Below are 18712 nucleotides of genomic sequence, written 5' to 3' on the forward strand. Positions count from 1 at the left end.
CTCTTGTTTGGGGTCTGTGCCTCTAACTGATTTTCTGCCCTGCTGAAGCATGGAGGGGATTGAGGTTTGTTTTTAAATATGCCTTGGTCTCCAATCCCGGACAACCTTAATTTATTTTCAGGGTGTACACGATGAGCTGAGTGGGAAGCAAGTCATGTCTTCTTTTTTGAAACCTTATAAACATGATGAGAAAGCGTTAGGGGGTGGGGGACGATGGGGGCGGTGGTCTTGAGAAGACATCAGATTACGTTGATGCGTCTGACTCTGCGTGGTCCAGCCTCCAGCTTAACGTGGTACAGAGCTCTGTCAATTAAAGGTTTTCCTTTTCTTCCTCTTCCCTCCCTCCTTGCTTGTTCTGTTCTTCTTTTTCCGTTTTTTTTTTTTTTTTTTTTTACAGAGCATCTGTGTGGTCCATGTGACACTTCGGGAAAATAAGAAATGGAAGGTGCCATTTATTTTAGTAGGTGTTTTTCTGGGCTGGGGCGTGGTGGGGTAATAGCTCCAAACCGGTGTCTTGGTAAAGTCCATTTCCACCGACTGACTTTGCCGAGAATTCTCTTGTCGACATGTAACGAGGCAGTGGCCTTTCTTCCATGGGCACCTGAGAATCCTGGTCCTCTTGCTGATCACCTTTTGAAAACAGATCATGTGTTCAAGCGGCACATAGAATTGTCGCCTGTGCTACAAATTCATCATTGACTTAGTGAAAAGAGTATTTTGAAAACAAAACAATACAAAACATGGAAATACGATGTTTTCTGTTTTTAGACTTCAGGTAGGTTATACAAGAGGCTTGTGGTTTCTTTTTTTTTTTTTTTTAATCAAATGGTATCTTGCATGCATTTCTTCCTCCTTCCTTCCCAGTGGCAGGCTGTCTCATGAACAGGTGCACCTGCGCTACTCCTCGGAGGACGCGGGAGGAGTGGCTCTCGCCGGCTGCGTGGAGTGGTGCTCACGGCCACTGCTCTGCCGGGTCCCCGGCGGCCACACGGAACCGGGCCCAGAGCCGCCCGCTCGCCCCGTTTCCAAGACACCTGCATTCGCGTGTGAAGGCTTCTGAGTTTCCCTTGTTGGCAACTGATTACGATTTAAAAACCAGACACTGCGGAGACCTAATATTAAAATGATTCTGCAGTCAGGTGCAGACTGTGGGGTGCTGCGTCCAGCCTCCAATCTGAAAAGTCGACTCATTTCATGGAACAAAACCTCATGTTTCGGAAAAAAAATGACTGAGCAAGTCAGTAAGGCACCGGTGCGGGTCCGAGTGTGAGGAAGAGTGGTGGTTTCCCGGGGGACGCCCTCGACACCCCCCGCCCCAGAGTCATTTAACAGCCGCAGATGATCTCAGCGGCGCCGTCGGCAGCCCATTTTTTTATGGTGACGTTGGTTAACGAAATCCAATAAGTTTCATCCGCACACTTTAACAGTAAGGCACATACGTACATTACACTGTGTGCTCACTTCCCATAGTTACATTTCTGTCACCACATATTTGACCCCTTTACTCCATCTACCTCCCCCGCCCCCCCCCCAACAGTCCATTTTCATTAACTTTGTCACTTATTACCCAGTTTGCAGATTAATATTCGAGAACAAGCAGAAATGTCTGTTTCTTGACTCTTGGTTTCATCTCATCTATTAAAACTTAATTTTCTGCAGTAAAATTAACAAGGCCGCAGAGCAGGCCTCGTTTTTGTAGGTTTGCCAGAGTCCGCCGTGCTGTTATGGAAAGTTGGCCGTTGCTCTTTCAAATGCTTAAAGCCCCGTGGATGTTACTGGCTCCGAGAGGCCCGGGCGGAACCGAGGCAGCTGGCCAGGTCCCCTTCCCACCTCCAACTCTTGTGTTGAGAACATTAGAGCAGGAGTTTAATTAATTTTTTGATTAAGCCCAACCATTACAGACCATGTTCAGGTAGGGCATAAAATGAGTGGCTCCTTTCTGAAATCTGCCCTGTTTAGGATTGGGAAGTTCGGGGGATTAGTGCCAAGGGTGGAGTCGTTCAGCTTCAGATCAGGTTCTAATCTGCCCCCAAATGGTCATTGACCCCAAAGCCATCAGTGCGAGCAGGCTGGCTGGGCCTGTGGAATTGAATTAGTCACAGTCGTCAGGCAGGAAGGCCGTTCCCTGTCACAGTAACTGAAGGTCAGATGGGGTGGCTCTCGGGCCTCTGGGCCTGGGCCATGTTTGACAAAAGCCTTGTTTTCTTTGCCGAGGAAATGGAAGACTAATCAGAGCAACTCTTCCAATAGGTCAGTTTGGCGTCTCATCAGAGTGACATTAGAAGCCCTGATAGTGCTCACGAGAAAGTGAAAACAGCTCACAGACCGGCAGGGACGAGAGATAAGCCCCTTGTGGGGTGGCGCGGATCAGAGGTCCCCCGCGTCTGGTTCGGTGCTCGTGAGGAAGGGCCCTTCGCGGCTGCTCCTTTGAAGGCCGCAGTTTTCTCTGCTCCTGACGCTGCCAGGTACAACTTGACCTATTTACCGTTCGGTGGCGTGGAGGGGCGCCCCTGGAATCTCCTCAGCTGCCGTAGTTGGAACCACTTTGCTGTAGAAAGAGTTCCCCGAAGGACTTCGCAGCACGAGGCGTGTGGAGCGTAAGAACCCCTGCTGGAGGTGACACGGAGCTGGACCCCGCATGTCACCGGCGCCTGCCCCCGCGGGGGTGGTGGTGGCACAGCACCCATGAGGAAGGTCCAGGTGTCTGTTCCGTGAAGCAGCTCCCTTCTGCTTGGCGGCGTTTGTCTTCATTTTTCCGTTGGGAAGGCCACGTCTTCTCTTAGAAAACTGGGACTCGGGGTGTTTACAGGGCGCCCAGGTGACGTGGCCGAGGAGGCAGGTCCACGACTCGCTCTTTCGGTGACTTCTGGCCTCGCCACTGTACCCTTAAATCTGTAGCTTGTGAGTGGGGGTGGGGAGGAGTGGATTGAAAGGAAGTGGCTGCTGGGAGGTCACCCCAAGGGGAAAAGGGGCCAAGAGCGAGGCGGGCGGCGGACTAGTGGCTGAGCGCGCGGGCTCGGGGCGGGCTCGGGGCCCGAGGGGCTCGGTTCACACTCTTGTCCTGCTGCTCGCTGGTCTTGTGGCTCTGGGCGAGTCACTGAACCGACTTGTTCCTCAGACTTTGCATATTAAGTGGGAATACTTCTGGAAAAGGTCGGGTCGAGGCTGGAGGGTTGACCTAGTGTGGCGTGATCTGTGCGTAAACCTTCGACCTGCTTTACATCCGTGCCAAACCGAAGGTTGATGCAATGATCATTCTGTGTGGCAATGAAGTATCTAAGGTTAAGACTTGGATGTTCTTAACCTCTCCAAGAGGCATGCTTTCGTCACACCCTCTCCTCCCCCCTTTTTTACAAAACGATCATGTATTCATAAAGAAGTGTATTTTTTGGGGGGGGGTGCGGTAGGAAAAGGCTGGGCCTTTTGGAAACATTCACCCCCTGGAAATAATGATCAAAAGGTGCGTTATCAGCTCATTTGTACCAGGCTCAACTCCATGAAAAGAATACAGCTGATAAAGGCAGTGGGCTGAGATCACGAGTGCAGAATGAAAGGAAACAGTGTCCTGCGCCCGCTTGGTAGATAGCGTTCCGGAGGAGCGTACGGGAGGACTTCCCAGATGAGATTAGATCCCGATCTGAGACGAGGCCGCAGTTCTCAGCCTCCTCGCCTGACTCTGCGCTCGGCTGAGAACTGGGCGCGGTCTGTTCAGACGCAGCTGCAAGGAAGCTTCCAGCTCGAGGTTCGCCTCCGTTCCAGAACATTTGCAAATACTCAGTTCGGTTGGAGGGAGTACACCACACAGATTGGGAACCGTATTCACATTTGTCATTTTAAATTAATTAATGAAACGTTTTGCTTCAGGACACATCAGGCGAGCCGAAGGCCGGAAAACATTGATTTTTGCTGTGGGCCGTTAGCTGTGGGCAGGCCCTGGTGCCGGGCCTCGGACCCGCGTCCGGAGCCGGCCTCTCTGTGAAGTGGCGGTCCAGGATGCTTTTGTGTGTCATGGTCCCCATCTAGTGGCCGCATCGTTGGTGGGTTTTGCCGTTTTTGTACAGGTAATATCTCGAGTTGGAGAACCTTTTATTTAGTGGTCCTGTGGGTTTGGAAGGCTGGGGGAGGGGGACAGAAAAGGGTGCAAACGTTCATTCTGTAGGAAAAATATTTTCTAAAGTACTTCTCCGTTCTGATCTCTGACTTTTTAGAGAGAAGGCAGGAGTGGAGACTGTGACCCGCAGAAGGGGAACAGGCTCCAGAATGATCTCTCATCTTTTTATGCTGATTATTTTCTGAATTTCTGCTGCCTTTATTAATAATTTTCATTAATAACTATCCACCAAGTATCATTAGAAAAACCTTTATTTTTTAATTGTAAGAACAATAAGATGCATAAGGTAAAACTAGGAACTAAAAAGCACGCAGAGTATTTTTAGAGGCCCTTCATTCTGTGAGTTCTGATCATCTCCCAAATCTTTGCCCGCAGGTAACCACCATTAGCACTTAGTGTATCTTTCCGGCGTTTCGATGCGTTTACAAACATATACGTGTGTCTTGATATATACTGACTACAGGTTAGGTATAAATACACACATATACACACACAAATCATACACAATATATACAATTCACATTTGGTTTGTATAAAGGCTATTCATTTAATGTAGTTTGTACGCCTCATGAAAATACTATACAGGTCTCCTTCTTTTTAAACAGCTGAATTAGCAGCCCCGGAGAGCTGGCTCTCCCTGTCCTTACAACAGCCTGCTGGTCCCTTCCGTTAAGCACCTCCTGCATTCGTCTGGAACCCCGAGTTTTGCAGCTGTTGCACAGGAGACACCCCGGATTGCTGGTCTGGAGACCAGCAGGCTGTATGGTTGTGGTTCCAGGGGACCGTACATATCTGCCTCCTCTAAAAGCTGCTGCTTGAGGGGCTTCCAGTCAGCCTGAAAGCCCGTGGCAGGCAGCGACAGAAGCAAACACGAGAGTAAAGCACAGTGAGGAAGGGGAGGAGCGCGTTTCAAACTAAACAGGAAATGCATGTAATGAAGGGGAGATGCGCAATTCACCCGATAGAGAGTTCAAAGCAATGGCCATAAAGAGGCTCACCAGACGGGGCATAAACGGACGAGCGCGATGCGAACTCCCACAGAGAGGCAGGAGTTGCACTGGTGTACCAAACAGAAGTCGCGGAGCCGAAGCGCACGGTAACTGGACTGGAAAAGCGCACGGGAGGTTGAGCAGCAGGCCCGATGAGGCGGAAGGAAGGGTACGCGAGCTCGGGCACAGGCCACCGGAGCGCAGCCAGCCTAGGGGCCCTACGGGGGGCACCATCGGAGGAATACCATTCCGGTGATTTTCAGTTTTTACTGTTGAAAAATGTAGCATAGGGAATATACTCAAGGATAATGTAATAAGTACGTGTAGTGCCAGGTGGGGACTAGACGAATTGAGGCTTCACGTCATGAAGTATGTAAATGTCGGACCACCTGCTGCACACCTGAAACTAATATAAAACAATACTGCATGCTCACTCTAATTGAAAAAGCAATGTTCCAGTCAGCCTATTTGTATCTACTTAACATCTTTGCCAGTTAGTGCAGATATTTCTGTAGGATAAATTCCTGAGAATCTAACTCCTATTTCAAAGCATATGGTTACTTTAATTTGGGGTGGATGTTGACAGCCCTCCAAAAAGGCTATACCAGTTTACATTCTCATGTACAGTGAATCTGCAGCTTTGTAATGATTTTTTTTTTTTTTTTTAATCCTAAAATGACTCTGAGAACAGCTAAGGTAGCTTTGCACAGGGAACTTACGCAGGACTCGAATACTCGTCAGGGGAGGTGAATGAAATCAAGCTCAGGTCGTCCCCTGGCCCGATCTTCTCAGCCCTCCGCGGCCGAAGTACCATTTTGGGGTAAGCAGACGAGTCCAATCTTGATGGCAAATCCGGTCTGCAAAAGTGAGCCACTGTTAACGAACTTGTCCTCGGGAGTAAGTTGTTTCCGCCCCCACCCACAGTCCACAGTGACCTCTTAACTGCCTCGTGACCACGTCGATTTTCTCCTTGTGGCTGGAGCTCCGGGGCCCCTGTCTGAGCTAATCATTCTGACCTTTCCTTCGCGTGGGTTTGTTAGGGACGCTTCTGACCTCATGTGCCCCTGGACATTAAAAATCATTGTCTGGAGGTCAGGGGCCTTACGTGTTACCCAGTCTTATCAGCCGCCTCCCTTCATCTCCCCGGTCCAGCCTGTGCCCTCAGAGGTGGTTCCTGGGCCATGCCTGGCTTGTCGTGTTAGAAGTACTCAGGGGAGGTTGTCTGAAATTCTCTGTCCTTAGCCTCCCACCCAGAAGACTGGGCGAATTGGGCTAAAACGAGGCCCGGGATTCAATGCTTTTCAAAGTCCCCTGAGCACTGGGGTCCCCACCCTTTGGGAGCTTGAGTCGCCTCATCTCTAAAACGAGGGCGTGAATGCTTTGAGCTCTCGCAGGGAAAGGGGAGGAAGGTCGTCAGGACAGTTTTGCCCAGAGACGGCAGGTGGCAGGTCGCTCCTGGGGGTGGCCCGTGTGTCCGTCCCAGTGGCCCCATTACTGGGAACAGGTGCTGCCTCTGCTGTGGGGTCGATTTCCGGACTCCCTCCTGGAATGACACAATCAGAAGGGGAGAAGGCAAGACCGAGAAAACGTGCGTGCCTCCGTGGACACAGAGGTGTTAGTGGACCCTCGTCTCACAGTCTCGAGGGACCCCTCCACTCGGGGATCCTGTGGCTGGGGACCCTGGGCGAAGCCAACCCGGAGGAGCAACGAGCCAGCAAAACTACGGAGTGAGTAGCCTTTGCCTCGCTGTACCTTGAACCGGCAAACCAGAAAGCCTACCGAGGGCTCGAAACAGCTGAGCGAGAGCCGGTGTGTAGTGCGCATGACGGCTGTTGGCCGAGTGACCAGAGCTCTCAGCAGCTGTTGGAACCGAGGACCTGAAGTCCGCCCGCCAGCTTTTCAATGGCGTGTGGCCTTTGGCTTTCTTGGCACGCACTTTCTTTATTGGAATCTGTGGGATTTGCATTATGAGCTTGGAGCTTTGGAACTTCTATGTCTAAGACTCTAATAATTAAGTTGGCTTTGTGCTAGGGGATGAATTGTTACTTACTGCCTCTTGTGTCCTCAGAGCGGCCCTGCTTATAAATGAATATGCTGAAACTGCAAGTCGAGAATTCAAATGCAATATCTCAGTTTACAAAAGGTGAATAACATTGCCGTCACCCCTGCTGTTGATGGAGTGGACAACTCATGTAACCAGCCACAGGATAGGTGTATTGGTAAAGAAATGGAATCTTTTTAAGGAAAATTTTTAAAAAGTTAGTGAACCCATTTGATCTCTTTCCAATAAGAAATGTCTAATTAAGGTTTGTTATGCCTTAAACTGTTTCGAATGACAGGTGTAGAAAAGTCTACCTTGCTTGTAGCCTTAATTTTCTGAAATTAAAAATTTTTTTTTTTTATCTGGTAGCATAATGAAAAAAGAGAAGAAAAGCTCTATATATTCATTCATAGCAGGATGAGAAGGAGAGTCCTAACTCTCAAAAGTGAAAGCCTAGGGTTATAGGGTGAGTGAGTCCCGAGGACTCACACAGCATTGTGATCCCAGCCAGCGAGCCGCCGAGAGAGCAGATCTTAAATATCCTCCCCACGAAAGGGCGTGATGGAGATTTAGCTTTTGGCCCCAGGCTCTTCAGAACGCAGCGTAGCAGGTGCTCAGAAACATTTGCCGAATGAATCACGAGGTCGAAGAGCCATCCTCACACCACCCAGCACGTGCTCGATGCTCGACAGGTGTTTATGGGTGAATGAAGTGAATAAATGGATGCATGCAGAACAGCTGTGTTGGTGCCCGGGTGGTCCAACCAGAGCTACTTCTCAAATGCTGGTCTTTGCGAAGAAATGTGTAGACAGGGTGTCATGTCGTTCATAAGGCTACCCTGTCATCTTAGGAACTGCTTCTTCCAGACCATGGTCAGGGTCGGGGCTGAGAGGAAGCGCGGGTTTTCCGGGAGGACCTCAGAAAGATAAAGAAGAGTGAAGGACGAGGTGGACAGTAGGCGGGCTCCATCCTCGAAGTGACAAGAAGCCACTGAGGGGCTTAAAGCTAGAGCGTGCTGTGGGGACGGCAAGGCTGGAGGCAGGGAGGCTGTGGCAGGGTGCGGAACGAAAACATGAATAAGACGGCAGATCGGAGAGGTGCAGACGGAACTTGCAGGCCTCGGCGATGATTAGCTTGCGGAAGAGGAGGAACGGTCGTGGATAACTTGCAGCTTTGGGCAGCGAGGCCAATAGCATTGCCAATGATGGAAAAATGATACACACACAATAGCGGAGGCCTTTATCATCCCAGAGAAATCCCAGAGTTGTAGGAACCGGGAACACCACGGACGTCCTTTAGGGTCTGCTGATAGTCCTGCTGCCCTTAAATGATAGACAGGTATCTTGCTACTTAATATATATATATTAGCTGGCCTCCACCAGGAAGGACCTACCATTAGAGTCAATCTGGTGGAGCCAGAGGCAGCTTCTAGGACAATATGCTGCGCGTTCTGTTAGGTGAGGCACAACGACACTTCATGGTAACTGCACTGAGATCGTACTTGCAGCCTGTATCGGTCCATTATTTTGTGTGAGGGTCACAAGTGCCTTGCCATGCAAGCTAGTTCTTCCATCATTGCATCCAGGACAGGACGGCTTGTGGGAGAGCCACGGGCAGTCCGGAGGAAATAACATATCGTTATTTTCCTACTTTGACAAAATATCTTCATAACCAGGAGAATGGAAAATGCATAAAGTTATGGTTTTTACATGACTGAAAGTTGGTAAAATATGACTAAATTTCATCATGCCTGGGTGTCCAACTGAGCTGGCAATGGTTGGATGGATAATAAAATAATGATCTATCTAGTTCATAAATTATGATGTATTCCAAAAAATCTTTTTCTTAATCATAAATTGCACTGTTATAAACAGATTTCACATAGTTGGTGCTCTCTCGATGATGATGCCCTGTGAGAGCGTCTCTCGAGTCAGTGCAGCTGATTTCACTTTGAGAAAGCTCTACTCTGCTGAGACAGGGTTTACCATAAATCACGAAATTTACTTATCCTGTTCAAACGTTATTACGAGATTACATTTAATGATTATGGAAAGACAATGTCATCGCATACACTACCATCACTGGCACTGTCACTGTAACTATTAAATATATCATGGGAAGAACTGTATGAACGACATGAAGAATATCAGACTTCTCGGTCCCCACATCTACAAACTGGAAAGTAATATGAATTGTTTAATAGGGCAAAATATTTGTGTCTCCTTGTGTAACTGTCCCGAATACTGTGCTACTCGTGAGTACCTCTGGAAGCACAAGGGAACAGAAAGAGAAGCAAGGAAGTTGACACTCAGCAGGGCAAGAAGCCCACGCTTTGTTATTCAAGCATTGCATTTATGCCCTGGGCGGAAGGTCTGACATGTTGAATGTTCATCTCTGTTCTTGCTGAACCCAGCACTTCTGCTGATCAGAGTCTCGCTGCAAAGCCAGGTCCACCTCCGGCAGTGGTCACGGCCACAGTCCCAGCATCAGGCACAGTCGTGTTTTGTTTGAGGACGTGAAGTGGAGAAGCATCTCCCTCGGACCCAAAGGCTGTTCTTCCTGAGAGCAGTGTTCAGAGTCACAGGTGACCGGTTTCCTAGACACCGCATCCTCTTTTCTTGTAAACTTTATGGAGATGTAATCACAGACATAAAACGCACCCCTCGAAAGCGGGTTTCAGTGTTCTTACCCTGATAGACCGCCCTGGACCGGCGCTCCCACACCCCCCTCCCCATCCGTCTCTCTGACGACCACTGATTTACTCATTTATAGAAAGAAATGCTTACTGTGGACATTTCATATAAATAGAATCAGAATATGTGGCCTTTGGTGTCTTAGCATAATATTTTCGGGGTTCATCCATGTTCTAGCGTGTGTCAGTACTTCATTCCTAACATATTATTTAACAACTTTATTGAGATACAATTCACACACCATTTCACTCACGAAGCGTACAGCTGCCTTACATCACACGGGCAGAGTGTTATATGTAATATGGATCTCGACATAACTTTGAAAGTGCAGGGCCTCCTAATGGTACGGTTTACATGTATTCAGGGAGATATTAGCTACTTTATTAAATAATATGAGAGTATGGGGCCCAAATAATTATTTTAGCTTTCAAAATGTCTAATAAACCTCTAAAAGTACCTTGTTTTTGCAACATCCTTGCTTTAAAAAAGAAGTTAGAGATGTTTGCCCCTCCAGAAGTATATATGGAATTAAAAAACTTCTCTTTTGTGGTATTGACAGGTTTATTTTCATGTTATTAATATGTGAAGAAATGAGTCTGAAGTTTTGAAGCATAACTTCACAAGCTTTGCAGTATAACCAAGTGCATAGTGAAAATTTTTGTTTTCTTTTTTGCCTTTTGATTATACACATGGAAGTCATTGTCTTGGGTATATTTTTCATTATTGGTAATTATTAGGGTGATATTATTAGCAGGTGATAATCATGCCCTTTTCCTTCATTTGTGTTTAGAAACACATGAGAAATAAGATGCAGGTGTCAGACAGAACTCAAATTCTCAGCTTTATTGCTGACAAACCCGGAAAACAGGCCGAGGCAGGCAGCTGCCAGTTTCCTTGGTCTGGGGCTAGTGCTAGAAAAATTACAATTACAGCGGCGTAAATGCGGGACGTCCAGGCGTCAGGTCAGGCCGGCAGTGCGGTCCACAGCCCAGGAGCCGAGGCTGCTTTCACTTTTGCCGACGTGCTGTGTGGTTTCCTTTTCCAAAGCGATCTCGGGGTGTAGGGTGGACGCTCCAGCCAAGAGGAAGGAAGAGGGGGTAAGGGCAGGATGTCTCCACTTAAGGAAACACCAGGTTCGCTTCTGTCGCCTTAGCCAGAACATGCCGCATCCAACTAGGAGAAGTGCCCGTTTTTGGCAAAACCCTGAGATTCCATCACAGAAGGGGACAACCCGTGGTCTGTGCCGCGCTCCTGGGGAAGCTGACCACTGGCCTCCGCTGCAGGGCGGGCAGCGGCTAAGGCAGGGCGGGGACTGCACGGAGGGTCACCCGCATGTGAGCGGGGACCCGGAGAGGGCCGGGCCAGCACGCGCGCTCCCTTGTCACCCTCGCCTGCCGGGAGAGGCAGAGGAGAGGCCGGGCGCGTTCCTCCTGCGCGGCGCGTCCCAGGCGGCGTCCAGGCGGCGTCCTAGGTGGCGTCCGGCCCTTCCGCGGGCCGGTACAGCGAGCTGTCGTAAGGCAGGACAGCGGCACACGCCCGGGCCCCGCAGTAGCAGGGCTTCCTCGGCGTCCCGTCGTCCGGCCCGGCTTCGGCGTCGCTGCCCGTCGCGTTGAGGAACCTCCCCGAGTAGTCGTAGGACAGCTCCTCGCCGGGCGAGATGTCTCTGGCCGCGAACAGCGCGAGCTTCGGCACCATCGAGTCAACGCGCACGGGCACCATCACCAGGTTGGGCTCGCAGGAGTGGTTCAGGAAGCGGCCGACGTTGCCCACGCGCGCGGGGTCCACGAACGTCTCGAGCAGGGGCCCGGCGCGCGCGCGCTCGCGCACGGCGAGCACGTAGTTGGCGTCGCGCGGCGTCTGCGCGCGCACGCGGCGGCGCGCCTCGGCGCCGCCCAGCACCTCGCCCGCGTACTGGCACACGAAGCGGCCGCGCGGCACGCGCGCCAGCGCGCGCACGCCCCAGCCCTTGGCCGCGGTGCGGAACACCTGCAGCGGCGCGCGCAGGCCGCGCTGCACCACGCGCGTCCGGCAGCGCTCCGGGCAGCGGCACAGCGCGTTGCACTCGAAGACCGGCCGCGCGCACCCGGCCGCCGAGCCCGCGTCTCGGAGGCGCCCGTCGTCGTCGTAGCTGTCCCCGTGGCGGAGACAGGGGCACGTGCCGGCGCGGCAGGGCTCGTGGAGACACGCGCACCCCGGGACGGTGAGCAGAGCGGGGTCGACGTCGGCGCCCGGGCCAGCCACGTGGTCCGGGGTGTACTGCGGGAAACAAACGCCGCGAGTCAGCGCGTGGCCGCGGTCATGCGCATCACCAGCGACTTCTGTCTGCGATACTTGCTTTTCCAACATATGTAAAAATAGGGCAGAACTGACAAAACAGTATGTTAAAATATGGTCTGAAAACATACCTCTCCAGCATAAAAGATTAATTTTAGGATTTAAAATCCTGTGCTTTCATTTTAAGTAGAGACAATAGGAATCTCTCTCTCACTCACACACACACACTTTTTTCCCCTCTCCTATCAGCAACCGAAAGCTTTGTAACCCATTCTGTTTCCCTCTTAGCTAAGGATGTCAGAAAAATCAGTGCTGGATTTAGTTTCTGAATGCCGTTAAGTGTTTTATCCTTGGCTTTCGATCTTTGACATTTTCTGATAATAAAAATGCATACACGTTTTTTTATTGCGAGTCACTTCAGATCCTTTTTGGGGATAAGAAAATCATAAATGATGAATCAATGAAAAATGGCCTTGGGTAGAGGGCTTTCCATGGATTTTTTTAAAAATAATTTTCTTCTTTAAAGATTATGTAAACTTAAATATCCTGATGTTTTTAAAAAAAGATGCTATTTATAGTTTTATTTAAATCTTCACAATGTTAAAGGCATTTGGCCATGAAATTATATATCAAATTCCAAAAATCATATTTGTTACATATTGATACTTAAATTTATTGCAGATGTATACATGTAAAGAAATCCTATTCTTATTAAATGAGAAAGGGGTAATATGAAAAAGTTTCTCAAAATTTTACATTTATAAAATGTTACAGAAAAAGCCCTAAGTCTATGTAATCTCTATGAAGTGTAGATCTCTGGTTATTTCTTCACTGGCATAATGAAGGATATTTTCAAACCCTGAAGATTTAAGCGTCTCTCAGGAGCCCAGCATATTTCTTTATGAGCAGACTAATTCTTGCTTGCATGGGACCCAGCTCGTTCATTTATAGCCACCGTTAGTGGCCTGGGACCCAGTTTCAATGGGGGTGGGAGTGGAGGTGTCTCTGCCCCTCCAACAGGCAATGCTCTGAGCACCAGCTGGATGTCCCAGAATTCAACTCAATTCCGACACCATCTGCCAGGAGATGACATCACATCCCACAGGTGAAAGATTGAGTCCTACAAGAATGCCCAGCCCCCGCTTCAGGCACCAGTTGAAATCTAGGTCACTACCTGCATTTCTGACAGACTGCCTATAAATCTGAGGTTTCCAAGACCCCCTCCTTGGGTTCAGTTAAGTTGCCAGAGTGGCTCCCAGACCTCAGAAACATTTTACTCACTGGATGACCGGTTTATTATAAAGGATGCAACTCAGGAACAGCCCGATGGAAGAGACGCACAGGGCGGGGGCCGGGGAAGGGCACGGGGCTCCCACGCCCGCTCTGGGGGTGCCTCCACGCGTTCCCCAGCCTGGAAGCTCCCTGTCCTCAGGGTTTGTGTGGAGGCTCCGTTAAGTAGTCAGGATTGTTCAAGCACTGGCTACTGACTACTGAGCCGCAGCCCCTGGCCATGGCAGTGGGTGGGCAGAAGGTCCAGCCTTCTGATCCCGTGGCTGCCTCTGCGGGCGACCAGCCCCCATCCGCAGGCGCTTGCCTGTGTCACACTGAGGTCTCGGCACTTGGGCAGTTCTAAGAGTTTGAGTAGCTCGGTGCCAGAAACGGGGACAAAGACCAAATATATACTGCTTCTTATACATCATAATAGCACACCTGCTTTGTTCCCAAAGGGTTTAATGAGGCTTTCAAAGAGGTAAGATAAATGAACAAAAGGTTAATAGAGACTTCTGGATAAACTTCCTGTTTAAAGAGGGTATTTTTTTCCCTTGACGGATGTAATCACTGACCCTGATACCAATAGTCGTCACCAATCATTTTATCTCCATATGTTTCGTTTCACATTCAAAGGTCAGTAAAATACCATTTCAGAGAGTTATTTTACCTGACTTAGAAGAATGGCTATACTAAAGAATATTCTTTTGAAAACCATAGTCTAATATAACATGATTATGTAATTATCCATCTTGAAAAGTTGAAAAGTTAGTCTTTTCAGAAATAATCTGCCACTAACCTGACATTCTATTCAAATATTAATATGCCATGTGAACTGTTAAATTTTGAGTATCTGAAAACTGTTGTTAAATGTGTTGCACATCAGGAGCCACTGATGGGCGCTTAAATGCTCCTAATTTGTGGCTCTCTACATTCTGCACCCTGTTTCCTGGTCCAAACCCAGGACCAAACTCATTCAAAAGGGGGATACCCCGAAGGCTTCTGTGCTTCCGCTGAGCCAAGGAGATCCCTCCTTGGGGGATGCGAACTCAGAAGACAGGTTTTTACCTCCTCAGCACCTATCTGTTCGCTTCTGATAACAGCACCCTGACTCCTCCCAGGGGAGCCCTTGCCACCCTTGTCTCGGCCTTGGATGGGAGTCCAGGTTGGGCAGGGGCCTAGACCTGGCCAACCTTAGCAACACTCGTTCTTTTCAACAGTGTTTACTTCACGGATGGACACGGGACCTAAGACAGACCAACGACATACAATTCTGGGACTTCTGCTGAAACGATTAGGGTGATGCACTCTTTCTACGGCAGAGTGTTCACCTGGCAGCCCCAAGTTCTCCCGCACATGTAAGACCTGCTGCTGAGGGTGTAACTGCAGGAAAGGGGCACGGGGGTGCGAAGCAGGGAGCTGGTGAAAAGAAATTCAGCTGACACTGTTCGAGTTTGGGTCCAGGCTGTGCCGGTACGTGAGGCAGTTCCTTCCCTTTTTGGTTCGAGTCAGTCTGTGTCCTATCTGTTTCTTGCAAACAAATGAGTCTTGATTAGTACACACGGGGTGGAAGCTGAGAACGGTTCCAGGAAATGGCTGGGCAGTTTAGTGGAAGACATAAATGGCTAATGAACAGTGAGGACTCGAATTGGGAGGTGACACTGAACACCGTGCAGGAGGCCAGACGAGCAAACTGTGACTGTGGCCTGGAGCCCCGGGCGCGCAGGGCACTGCTCAGTGCAGATCGCGGACGGACACACACACAACCAGACTCTTACTAGCTTTGTGCCTTAGGGCAGGGACTTGCTAAGCTCTGGGTAGCAACTATGAAACAGGAGTAACACCTGTATCTGGGGGGGGGGGGTTCTCATGAAGTTCACATAACATAACACTACTCAATGTCAGGCACTTCCTACTTTTAAAACAGTAGCTTCCAACAATTCTTCTAGACATTTCCTTTCTATCTCACAGGTTACTGTGAAGGGAAAAAAAAGTGAATCCACGTACACAGCTTACTCTGGTGGCTGGCACATGAGTGTGATTTATACAGGCGATCCAATAGGGTGGTAAGAAGAAGCGGGTTCTGGAGTCAAACTTCTCAGGTTCAAATGTAGTCAAACCAAAATTATGTCTAGGAAACCATCTGATTACATTCCTACCCTCTATCACTTGTCCACCTTGATGGGAGGTGACTCCCAAAGATGTCTTTCATTTATCAATAAATGTTGCCTTGCTGCCTATTACACACGTGTGTGTAATAGGAAAAACCACTCAGGAAAATACAAAAGAGGGCACGGAGAATGAGATTTTTATCATGTTTTTGGTATTGTTATAGCGTAAGCTTTACTTTTTCCTGGTATGGAATTGATTATGCGAGAGTTGGGAATAAATGCAAAATGCTCGGTGCAAAATGATGTGCTGGAAACCAGATCCTCGAGGAACCTGGGTGGAAACTGCAAGTCTCTTGACAGAAAACCTCAGAGAAAAGTTTTTTATAAACATGGTCACCCAAGAAGCCAAAATGGAAGCCAGAGACAGCATGATGAAGAGCAAACATACCTCCCTGGTGTTCTCATACTTGGTTCCTCTCCTCTTCACACCTGCACAGAGCAGCATGGACTTTGGGATCTAAATGGCATAAACTGTCAGGCTCTCCACTGGTACCAATGTCTTTTAAACAAATACATGTCTCCAGGAAAGGCGTGGTCCTGAGGTCTGGAGTGTGGTATGGGAAGGGGTCAATCATAGTGGTCACAGAGCGGGTGACTGAGGTAATATTTTTTGATTGCTTGATTGCGGCTCTTGATAACTTTTGATAGGTCTGACATTTCTGATTTACATTCTGTATCGAAGCTCCAGAAACCGAAGTATGAAACCATACAATATTCTGGGCTTAAAACCTAGGCCTTGATTTTGAATGTGAAACTTCTCATTCCTTTTTTGGTTGTTTTGAAACACCAGCTACAAGAATCTTTGTACTTGGCCTCTAGCCCCATGAGTTTGTTTTTGCTCCAAGCAGCTATTAGGAGACTGTGAGCCAGATAATTCTTTTCAAGGGCAAGTTGAAATCTTAAAAAAGATGTTTGAAGCTGGTTTCAGAAACCTGAAAAATGGCTAGGTCTAACTCAGTTCAAGAAAATCAATGTTTTTTTTTTCTACTTAGGTTTCAATACTGATGGCATTATGATATGCTTGCTTCCGGTCTGAACATTTGGATGTTCTTTTTTGCCTTTTCACACAATACTCAAAAGCTAACTAGACACCAAGTTATTTTTAAGCTGAATTTTTCATGCCTTATTTCTTATGTGTGCATATGCCTGTGAAAGCAGGGTTTGGGACAAGCACACTGTGTTGACCTTGTATAAGACTTGTTTTTGTGCTTCATGAACACGTGGAAGCAAAGCAGTTGCAAGTACTTTGAGGCTTGTCATTTAAGTATTTCGAGCATTTTTTATCTCCTTGCAGAGACTATAAATTCCTCAAGGAAGGGATCGTGTCTTCTTTCTGCAGCTCTCACTCCACCAGAGCTGTGCGCACAGCCAGGCAGCTGGAGCACTGTGAGATCAGGTCTGTCTCTGGATTTTCCTTTATGCCCATCAATTGCAGGTATAAGGATCAATCACAAGGTTATCACAAGGCTTCCTCCCTTCCTCCCCCCTTTTATTAGCAATCAAGAGCTTTCTATTTGCTCTTGTAAGCTCAAGGGCAGGAACTGTGTGTTGTCACCATTTAATTTTATGTGCCTAGCTTAACATGGTGCCGGGCACATTACAGGCACTCAATTATTTGTTGAATAAAGAAAACATGTATCAGTGTTTTTGACCGGGCATTCAGCAATGTTCGGTTTTGAATAAGATTTTAGGGATCAGTGTTTAATACGGTGCTAGGCAACTGTATTGTAAACCATAAATTGCCTAAGGTAGTTTGAGGAAAAATAACCACTTCTGACGTTAACATCCTGGTCTACTCTGAAAATTGCTATTGCGTCTAATGTTTTATATGCTCCTCAAACAACCCTAGGAAGCAGGAAGGACAGACAGGGTTCAGTATTGATAATGGATGTGACAAGGGCTATAAATTTTAATTTCATTTTGCAGATGAAGAAACTTAGGCTCTGAGAAATGGCTAAGATGGCTAAACTATCAACCTCCAAGTCCAGTGCTCCATTCTTTCCAACACCTTTTTTTTTTGGTCATTCCTGATTCCCTAGGCAACATTCAGGCCAAGGTCAGAGGTGTGAGAAAGGTAGAGAAGGGCTTTGCGGTAGTAACAGTCGTTAATGTCTATGGAGTTCTTTCAGCAAACCAGGAACTGTATTTTACTTGTAATTTTCAAAGCAGCCAGGAGACAGGTACTATTAATTGCACACAGGACTCGAAGGCTTACCTGAAGCTAGTTTCTATTTGCCCAAGCGCTTACAGCATGCGGGAGATTCAGTTTAAGTCTGACTCTAGGGGCCAAGTTTTTAACCATGACACTAGGCTGAGATGGGTTAATGGGCCCCATGACTTACTTACCTTACACATGAGACACCTGAGACCTGAGAGGTTAAGGATTTGCCCCAGATCTCTCTGCGAGTTCTGGGGAAAGTACCAGGGCAAAAAGCCAGATTCTCAGGGCTCTTTCCAAGGGACCTCAGGAAGCCTGTGGTTTTGCTCTTCAGGGAAATGCCACTGTGTGGCCAGAAAAGAGGAATGCAATGCTTAAGGTTATTCTGGAGGATTAACAAAAGAATGACAGAAAGCTGTGCTTTTAGGAGCTAGTCCTGCCCACAAATACCTGTGCGAAGGGGTAAGAGAACAGGTAGAAGAGTCTGCAGGTCACCTGCCGTCAACCGCAGAACTGCGAGCACCTGACGAGCTGCGCAGCCACCTATCCCCGCCCCCTACAGGGCACAGGCCCACGCAGTGGCTGCGCGCGCAGCGTTCCTGGCCGTCAAGCCCCGCCCCCTACTCGGAGGGCGCAGGCCCCGCCCACGGACTGCGCGCGCAGCGCTCCTGGCCAAGCCCCGCCCACTACTCGGAGGGCGCAGGCCCCCCCAGTGGCTGCGCGCGCAGCGCTCCTGGCCAAGCCCCGCCCACTACTCGGAGGGCGCAGGCCCCACCCCACGGGCTGCGCGCGCAGCGCTCCTGGCTGTCAAGCCCCGCCCCACGCCTCTCTCTCGGAGGCCGAGCCCCGTCCCCTACCTGGAAGGGTTCTGGCGCCGACCCCGGGGGCCACGTGCTCACGGGCAAGTTCTCCAGGCCGCACGCGATGTCCACCTGCTCCGCGGGGGCTTCGGGCTCCTCCCCAGGAGTTGCCATCCCGCAGAGCTGCCGAGCCCGGCCCCCGAGCG

General features: G+C 49.1%; 1 protein-coding gene across 6 annotated transcripts; it reads right to left on the reverse strand.

The window, feature by feature from the left end:
* Window positions 1-361: 361 nt before the first annotated feature.
* LOC107504114 (histone-lysine N-methyltransferase SETMAR) lies at window positions 362-18709 on the reverse strand. Of its 6 annotated transcripts, none has more exons than XR_004950297.1 (2): window positions 6432-12260; window positions 362-5957 (listed from the first exon to the last, which is right to left on the reverse strand). XR_004950297.1 is itself a non-coding variant. In XM_016133105.2 (2 exons), exons 1-2 carry the CDS (start codon window positions 18678-18680, stop codon window positions 11302-11304), a joined length of 906 nt encoding a protein of 301 aa, XP_015988591.2. In that variant the 5' UTR covers window positions 18681-18709; the 3' UTR covers window positions 362-11301. The 6 variants fall into 6 exon arrangements, 2 of the variants coding, with proteins under 2 accessions (XP_015988591.2, XP_036074371.1); XR_004950295.1 differs by having other exon boundaries at window positions 362-4115; window positions 5820-12260; XR_004950296.1 differs by having other exon boundaries at window positions 362-5369; window positions 5820-12260.
* Between the last annotated feature and the right edge of the window lie 3 nt (window positions 18710-18712).

Source organism: Rousettus aegyptiacus, unplaced genomic scaffold (genome assembly GCF_014176215.1).
Source record: "Rousettus aegyptiacus isolate mRouAeg1 unplaced genomic scaffold, mRouAeg1.p scaffold_m13_p_4, whole genome shotgun sequence".
In the NCBI taxonomy this organism is placed as follows: domain Eukaryota; kingdom Metazoa; phylum Chordata; class Mammalia; order Chiroptera; family Pteropodidae; genus Rousettus; species Rousettus aegyptiacus.

Coding starts and splice junctions, on each gene's coding strand:
- LOC107504114 (XM_016133105.2), bottom strand. CDS start 18,680: ATGGCAACTCCTGGGGAGGAGCCCGAAGCCCCCGCGGAGCAGGTGGAC. Junction 12,091..18,563: donor CGGCGCCAGAACCCTTCCAG/GTAGGGGACGGG, acceptor TGTTTCCCGCAG/TACACCCCGGACCACGTGGC.